General features: G+C 32.8%; 1 protein-coding gene across 8 annotated transcripts in view; it reads right to left on the bottom strand.

Annotated features, from left to right (window-relative positions):
- LOC111635242 (zinc transporter 1-like) overlaps positions 1-9,512 on the bottom strand; it is a 62,992-nt gene that overhangs the window by 26,097 nt on the left and 27,383 nt on the right. For 6 of the 8 annotated variants that reach the window (XM_023380144.1, XM_023380148.1, XM_023380145.1 and 3 more), the window contains exons 2-3: positions 8,077-8,269; positions 3,342-3,564 (exon numbers count right to left, since the gene is read on the bottom strand). In XM_023380144.1, the coding sequence (XP_023235912.1) occupies positions 3,342-3,564; positions 8,077-8,253 (400 nt within the window). In that variant the 5' untranslated portion in view covers positions 8,254-8,269. Of the gene's footprint in view, positions 1-772; positions 1,001-1,756; positions 1,799-3,341; positions 3,565-8,076; positions 8,270-9,512 lie in introns of those variants that run through there. The other 2 variants (XM_023380150.1, XM_023380149.1) reach the window with 2 other exon arrangements.

Below are 9,512 nucleotides of genomic sequence, written 5' to 3'. Positions count from 1 at the left end.
AGCCAGAATGTGCTTACAATGTAAAACGTTGAAAAACTACAGCGATACTAAAATTTGAATAATTTTAATATTAAAATTATTAAATTTTTCAACCATTCAACCATTAAAGACAATTCAACGATGATAAATATGAAAAAGGAAAAGAAATATCTTCCAATTTATTCACTACAGAATATATTAATATTTTAAAAATGTTTGCAATGTTTTATTAGTTATAATCTCCACTGAAGTAATATCTCTAGATGCTAATAGAATTGCATCAGTTCAAAGAAGTTTGTTTAGTCAAATACATTTTATAAGTTAATGTTTTTTTTTTAAAAAAAAAAAGATAATCAAACAGCAAGCATTAAATATTAAATAAATTTTTAATATGAATAGCAACAGCGTCTTTCACTACTTACTTGTTAGTGATTTTTGAGTTTTTGAGATTAATGTTTTTTTTTTTTTTTTTTTTGTGAATGTTGTTTGAATAAGTTATTTTTTTTTGTAAATGAAACAAAATCATAATCTAAAATTTTTATATCTATTTTTTATTTTAATATATCTCAAGATATTTTTTAAAAGATAAAAATTTTTAAAGTTTAAAAGTGTTTTATAATTAAATGAAAGTAAAAATTTGTTTCAACAAAATATACCTCGTGTTACTTCACCTATGCGAATTTCATCAATTTAAGCAAAGATTTTCTAGAATTAATAGTTTGTGCAAATCGAAAAATCACTGTAAATTCTAATCAGACCATTTAATATTAAAAATAGTAAATAAGAATATTACCGCGAAATAACAATAATCCAACCAAGTTGACCAGAAGACCAAAGGAACCGACGTAAAGAATGAGAACAGGTTCAGATATTAGCTCGGGATCGGCAAACCTTTTTAGCGCTTCCACAAAAATAGAGAAGCACAAAGCAAGAAGGAATACTGCATTGACTAAAGCACCCAATATTTCGGCCCGAGCCCATCCAAACGTATTTTTTGTCCATCTTCTTGGAGCCATCTGTAAAGTGAATATCATTTTAAAAATAAAGTAATTTATATGAAGACAATTTTATTAATTTTTAAAAACTTCGAGATAAACATAAAGGCATCTAAAACTTTAGTGATTTAGAAACATCCTCCTCATACTCCAGAGATAATGAACTAGTCACAGTACTTCATTACTTATTGAGCCATTCTTTTAAATTGTCCAAGAAGTGTACAGTACACTTATGGCAAATGATAATATCATTGCATTCTTATTATTTTCATAATTAATAAAATCAATAAGATGATTACAGATTATGGATTTCAGGCAAATATTAAATTGCCTGGAATCCATAATCTTTAAGGAGGAGAGACTATCACTGCACAATGTGCTATCACTACACAAAATATGATACAAAGATATTTTAATATCATTTTGAATGTCTGCGACCAACATTTTTGTTATCCTGCCAAATTCAAATCCAACATTCGGTATATCATCCGAGTTCTTCCGATCTTACACTATGAAATTTGTAAGGCAATGTGGAGCAAGAGACGCGGAGTTTAGATTCTGCATTAATACACTCAAATTATCAGTATTTTTGAACTCTAATTATACAAAATGATACTATACACGTTTAACTTTTATGGGTGTTTTAGTTTTCTAATTAATATAAAGACACACAAAAATAGTATTTATCTTTCTTATGCATACTCTTTCCTCAATAGTGGAGCAAAGTGTGCATAAGAAAGATAAACAGTGAGTACGCATGTAATTGTGCCAATATAGCTTACATTTTTATATTAACAAAGATCACAATAAATTTTCCTGATTCTTCATGGCCAGTAGATTCTACATGCGCACCATTCTTTACACTTTATCCATTCTTCTGATAGATGTTCTTCGTATCGTTTACGTTATCGATATGACTTTGTTAACACAATTTCTGCCTTTTTCAGAGATTATTTTTGGTAATTTGCTGGAAATTGTGCTCATTCTAGTTTCATCCATGTTAAATATTTTTGTGGGACCAAATTTTATGTTATCGTATAGTTCTTGCAGCATATTGTAAAATTTTGCAACTTGAGGGCGATTGAAATCCATTGCTCGAGCAACATTTGTAGCTTCAGATTGGCGAAGAAATAAAGATAGTCCACTAAATTTATCTGCATTTTTAAGGAAATAATAAGCGCGCTCTCTTTTAGCTCATGATTGAATGGATGCTTCGGTTTATTCTTTTTCTGTCAGCTGGTAAGCTGTGACAGAATGTCCATTGTGTCATAAAACATTTTGTCCATTGTGTGCCACTACAATGTATTTGCAACAAAAACGGGGGCTGAATGAAAAAGTAATTAAAATTATATATAAGGCCTGTATTGAAACAATCATTTTATACGGTGCACCATTTTGGGCAGAGGCTGTAGACAATGCACGAACTAGAAAGAAACTTAATAAAGCATAAAGGCTCTCTCTTCTAAGGATGAGTAGGGGCGTATAGGACTGCGCCGACTGCAGCCTTACAGGGCCTCACAGGTGTTCTTCCCCTTCACATTAGGGCAAAAGAAGAAATGTGGAAATGGCACATACTCAACTGTAGAACTATTGATAATAAGGACAGCGATTTATACAAATACACGAGATTGGTCTTCTTCCAAACATGAGTGAACATCTTTTATTTCAGTTTATGTCCATTCTAAATGTGAAAATGGAGATCCCCGAATCTCATCCTAGCAAAGCTGGAGACATTTCTATTTTAAATCTATACGACAATCCCAATCCACACATACAGATCTTCGCTGACGGTTCGAAGAGTCATAATAAGGTGGGATCAGCTTTTGTTGTTAAAGATCATAGTAGGAGTAACTTTTCTTATCAGGCAAGTTTTCGGCTTGCTGGAATATGCACTATCACTCAAGCAGAGCAGTTCGCCATAAATCAAGCCCTTACTTACATTAATAAGTCCAAGATTAAGAATCGTCGTATAAGGATTTGTTCGGATAGCCAAGTTGCCACCAGAAAATTGATAAACAACAGGGGCCTTCTTTCTCATCACATTCGGGAAGAGATAAATAAATCTCATAACAGTTTAGACTTCACCTGGGTCAGGGATCATTCCGGTGTCGAGGGAAACATGTTGGCAGACTCCCTCACAAAGCAATCCGCGGCCTCCTTTGCCACCCCCCGTTATTGGGTTGTCTCCGACAGTGTCATGAAAGTAAAAATTTGTTTCAACAAAATATACCTCGTGTTACTTCACCTATGCGAATTTCATCAATTTAAGCAAAGATTTTCTAGAATTAATAGTTTGTGCAAATCGAAAAATCACTGTAAATTCTAATCAGACCATTTAATATTAAAAATAGTAAATAAGAATATTACCGCGAAATAACAATAATCCAACCAAGTTGACCAGAAGACCAAAGGAACCGACGTAAAGAATGAGAACAGGTTCAGATATTAGCTCGGGATCGGCAAACCTTTTTAGCGCTTCCACAAAAATAGAGAAGCACAAAGCAAGAAGGAATACTGCATTGACTAAAGCACCCAATATTTCGGCCCGAGCCCATCCAAACGTATTTTTTGTCCATCTTCTTGGAGCCATCTGTAAAGTGAATATCATTTTAAAAATAAAGTAATTTATATGAAGACAATTTTATTAATTTTTAAAAACTTCGAGATAAACATAAAGGCATCTAAAACTTTAGTGATTTAGAAACATCCTCCTCATACTCCAGAGATAATGAACTAGTCACAGTACTTCATTACTTATTGAGCCATTCTTTTAAATTGTCCAAGAAGTGTACAGTACACTTATGGCAAATGATGATATCATTGCATTCTTATTATTTTCATAATTAATAAAATCAATAAGATGATTACAGATTATGGATTTCAGGCAAATATTAAATTGCCTGGAATCCATAATCTTTAAGGAGGAGAGACTATCACTGCACAATGTGCTATCACTACACAAAATATGATACAAAGATATTTTAATATCATTTTGAATGTCTGCGACCAACATTTTTGTTATCCTGCCAAATTCAAATCCAACATTCGGTATATCATCCGAGTTCTTCCGATCTTACACTATGAAATTTGTAAGGCAATGTGGAGCAAGAGACGCGGAGTTTAGATTCTGCATTAATACACTCAAATTATCAGTATTTTTGAACTCTAATTATACAAAATGATACTATACACGTTTAACTTTTATGGGTGTTTTAGTTTTCTAATTAATATAAAGACACACAAAAATAGTATTTATCTTTCTTATGCATACTCTTTCCTCAATAGTGGAGCAAAGTGTGCATAAGAAAGATAAACAGTGAGTACGCATGTTAACAAAGATCACAATAAATTTTCCTGATTCTTCATGGCCAGTAGATTCTACATGCGCACCATTCTTTACACTTTATCCATTCTTCTGATAGATGTTCTTCGTATCGTTTACGTTATCGATATGACTTTGTTAACACAATTTCTGCCTTTTTCAGAGATTATTTTTGGTAATTTGCTGGAAATTGTGCTCATTCTAGTTTCATCCATGTTAAATATTTTTGTGGGACCAAATTTTATGTTATCGTATAGTTCTTGCAGCATATTGTAAAATTTTGCAACTTGAGGGCGATTGAAATCCATTGCTCGAGCAACATTTGTAGCTTCAGATTGGCGAAGAAATAAAGATAGTCCACTAAATTTATCTGCATTTTTAAGGAAATAATAAGCGCGCTCTCTTTTAGCTCATGATTGAATGGATGCTTCGGTTTATTCTTTTTCTGTCAGCTGGTAAGCTGTGACAGAATGTCCATTGTGCCATAAAACATTTTGTCCATTGTGTGCCACTACAATGTATTTGCAACAAAAACGGGGGCTGAATGAAAAAGTAATTAAAATTATATATAAGGCCTGTATTGAAACAATCATTTTATACGGTGCACCATTTTGGGCAGAGGCTGTAGACAATGCACGAACTAGAAAGAAACTTAATAAAGCATAAAGGCTCTCTCTTCTAAGGATGAGTAGGGGCGTATAGGACTGCGCCGACTGCAGCCTTACAGGGCCTCACAGGTGTTCTTCCCCTTCACATTAGGGCAAAAGAAGAAATGTGGAAATGGCACATACTCAACTGTAGAACTATTGATAATAAGGACAGCGATTTATACAAATACACGAGATTGGTCTTCTTCCAAACATGAGTGAACATCTTTTATTTCAGTTTATGTCCATTCTAAATGTGAAAATGGAGATCCCCGAATCTCATCCTAGCAAAGCTGGAGACATTTCTATTTTAAATCTATACAACAATCCCAATCCACACATACAGATCTTCGCTGACGGTTCGAAGAGTCATAATAAGGTGGGATCAGCTTTTGTTGTTAAAGATCACAGTAGGAGTAACTTTTCTTATCAGGCAAGTTTTCGGCTTGCTGGAATATGCACTATCACTCAAGCAGAGCAGTTCGCCATAAATCAAGCCCTTACTTACATTAATAAGTCCAAGATTAAGAATCGTCGTATAAGGATTTGTTCGGATAGCCAAGTTGCCACCAGAAAATTGATAAACAACAGGGGCCTTCTTTCTCATCACATTCGGGAAGAGATAAATAAATCTCATAACAGTTTAGACTTCACCTGGGTCAGGGATCATTCCGGTGTCGAGGGAAACATGTTGGCAGACTCCCTCACAAAGCAATCCGCGGCCTCCTTTGCCACCCCCCGTTATTGGGTTGTCTCCGACAGTGTCACTAAAACAGTTATTCATTTGTGGAATTTAATAGTGACATAACACTCGTAAAAATAAAGGTTTTCGTGGATTGTTATTATTCAACGCAGTGTTAAGTGGTTGGAAGTCGTTTATCTTAGTTATTCACAATACAGCGATTCAACTATGGCAACGCGAGTGGGAAGATGGGGACACTGGAAGAATGACTTATCAATACTTCCCAGATATTTCTTCTAGACTACATAACAAGACATTCCACACCAATTTCTACATTACTCAACTACTGACGGATCACGGAAATTTTCAACAATACTTACACAGATTTGGACATCGGGAAAATCCCTTTTGTGGCTGTGATGACAACACAATACAGAATGCCACTCACCTGATTTTCCACTGCCCGAAATATAACAATCTCCGTATTAATCTGGAAGGTACAACATTAAAGAAAAGCTTTCAACTGGCCCTGCGCTTTAAGAACCCTGGTGAAAGATAAGGACATTTTTACAGCTCTCGGAAAATTAATTATGGACACTGGTGCTCTAGAGCCCTCCTTTCTTAACTAGCTTGGCCATTATTCAACACTGTATTGAATGTAACACTTATTTAACTTTGTTTCCAAATACATTACTGTAACGGGTTTTTAAAACTGCTCTTAATTTAATTGAATTTTGCATTATCCTCACGCGATTAATTTTGTTACTAGCGTTGTTATTATAATTATATTCACTTGAATGCTATTTATTAACTTATTCTGATTGTATATGTATTATTGTAAACATCTCATGGGACTGTCAATATCAGTAAATTACCCGGCACGTTTAATTTCATTAATGTTTTAGGTAACTTAATCTCTGTATTACAACAATTTATTGATTGTAACACTTATTTTATGTAATTGTATTGTATTTATGATCTTACATGTATATAATGTAAGTTTCTAATATGAATCCTGCAAGTGAGCACAGAAGCATGTACTACAACATAATCGGAATTAGTTGCAATTATATTAATGGTTCTGTTCATAACATATCTATCTCAGTATAATACCTGGTTCACAATACTTGGTTAATTAAAACTGTTCTTAATTTAATACTCGTATTATCCTCACGCGATTAATTCTGTTACTAGCGTCTTTATTATAATCATATTGAATGTTATTTAATATCTTATTTTGATTGTATATTGTATATGTATTATTGTAAATAATAAATACGATGCAGAAGCTCACGAGTCTCCCCTTTTCACCACCTATCCTATCTTTCTTTCATTTCATCTTCTCCCTCCTTCCTTCTTGACCCCTCTCCCCCTTTTTTTCCCTTATTTCACACCCAGGCAATACCTATGAGTAGCCTGGGTCTTCATCACCTTTATGCTACAAATGTCCATTGTGTGCAGTATTGAGAGTTGCTCTTGGTTAAAAATTTGCTTAAATTTCCAAAGAGATGTTGGAATGTAGTTAGAATCCTGTAATTAATTACAAATAAGCAAATGAGCCAAATATAAATAAATTTCCATATTTCTTTGTAAGTCATATTTCCATTTATTTAAATTGAATTTGCTGATCTTAAATAAATGAGATAGTTAGGTTCAATTAACGAAGCTAGTTAAACCAATTCTTCTTTATTAATATTACTAAACAGTAATTTGTGAGGCAAAAATACGAATCCCAACACTTGCCCCACAGGGTACTTTTTTATGTTTTACTGGATAAGTAAATGGCATCGTGTTTGCAGCGGAAAACGAGTGGTATTAGTAACAATCGAAAGAACGACATGCTTAAACAATTGTTTTATTTAAATACATATTTAATTCAGAATCCAGAATTCTAAACATAGGAAAATACTGGAATGATCGATTAGGACATAGAAAAAACACTTCAAATAACGAACAAACCTTAATCTCGGCGATAGTAAAATCGCGCTCAGCAGATGTCCACCTTCGGCTTAATCAAGTGATACGTTTAATGTTGCTTAATAACATGTAAAACAAGACAAAAAATTCAGTTCACACTCTTGCTCTATATTCCCTTAATTGTGAGAAGTGTTGGAAGTCTTTAACCTGTCAACGTCTGTATTCTTATTATGTAAAGATTATGAATTGAGATTACATAACAGGCATATTCGAAAATTATCGTCAACTTAATTTAATTTCTGAGATATTTTATTTAAATAAAATTGTTCTCTTAATTTGTTCTTAATTAACATGTTATTTTAAAATGTGTTGTCTGTATATTTCAACAGGAAAACATTGATTTTATTGTGAAAAGGTCAAAAAGCTGTAATATTTTTCTAATTAACCCCTTAAGCCATAAATTTTAACGTCATATTTCGTAAATATACTAATTTTGTAAAATTAATTTTTAATTATAAATTGAAATATACTTGCCTTCACAGAGATGAAAGCTACTATCAAGGCAATAAGATCTGAAAGCATATGAAATGAATCGGCCACTAAAGCCATAGAATTTGTTGCATAGCCTACCACCAGTTCTACGACGAAATAACTTCCAGTGAGAAAAGTCATACTTATCAGCCTGCATTGTTTACCCGTGTAACGGCCCATTTTCTAGCCGTTTTACCTGAAAAAGCATAAAAAATGTCTTTATAATAGTTAAATATTCGATTATTTTTATCATGAGATATTTTATCATAACTATTATTTATTATTTAATATTAAATGAATAATATTTTATTTGATATATAATATTCATTACGTATTTTATGTCGATCGTTCAAATTTTTGCGATAGGTTTAATTACAGCAAAACTTAATTCTATGCAACGTTAATTTGTTTCTTTACTTTTGACATGTTACAATACGTATACATACACGCTACGGCTAATTTTTATCTGATAATTGCACAATTTATCCATAGCAATTTGAAGCTTAATAACTCCTGTGCTTTTTGTTTAAAATTTCTGAAATTTTGCAGGGAGATTTGTATATTGTAGGGGGGTTGATGGGATTAAATTTTGGTGATTAGAGGTCGAGGGGAGGGGAGATAAAGGGATCGTGTTTATCTCCAGTAGAGTCAGACTTAATGATGATTTTACTTGTTATTAGCATTTAAAATTTTTTTATTAAGCCCATCCCTACCCTCAAAATTAAGCTTTTTGTCATTTTATAATAGTTAAAACTATAAAAAATTTTAAAATAAAATATGATAACAGATGGCGCCACTAAATGCTGCCGTTAAAGTTAAGCAACTCGTTGCTGGATTTTTTGGATTGAACTGCGATTGAATTAATACTATATCAAATGGGGTGGACAAAATCGTGCCCCTCACGCACACACGTACACATAATATCAATACTAACATCAATAGATACTAGTGTTTCTCAAACGGGATTCCGGGATCCCGGGATCCCGGTTGTTTTTTTAACCCGGGAAATATCTCGGGAAATTTTTCTTATCCCTTTCTTAAAAATTTCTTAAAAATTCACTTTTTTTCTTATTTTGTGTTAAGGTTAAGAAATTTTGCAAATAGAAAGCATAATTATCTCATTCACTGTCAGAATACATTTGTATTTATTAATTTTAAACCTACCTATTAGTTTTTTTTTTTTTTTATTTTTGCTCGTTATGGCATGTCAGAATGGTCGATAATCAATACGTAGCTTATTTGTGGCAGGACTCTGAAAAATCTTTACTTGTCAGAACTTGTAATATATAGAATAATTATGCTTACGCTGTCTTAATTTTTAACCATGCCCAGTAGCTTCAATAAATGCGTAACGCCAGATTGTGCAAATTGGGCAAAGATACAAACGAGTATAAAGTCTGCAAGTATGAAGTTTTTCTTCATAAACCTGATTATTAAAG

This window comes from Centruroides sculpturatus, unplaced genomic scaffold, assembly GCF_000671375.1.
Source record: "Centruroides sculpturatus isolate CEXI.00-Female unplaced genomic scaffold, Cexi_2.0 scaffold811, whole genome shotgun sequence".
NCBI classification, from domain to species: Eukaryota; Metazoa; Arthropoda; class Arachnida; order Scorpiones; family Buthidae; genus Centruroides; species Centruroides sculpturatus.
Note: the sequence above shows the minus strand (reverse complement) of the source record. Positions and strands in the feature narration are given on the sequence as shown.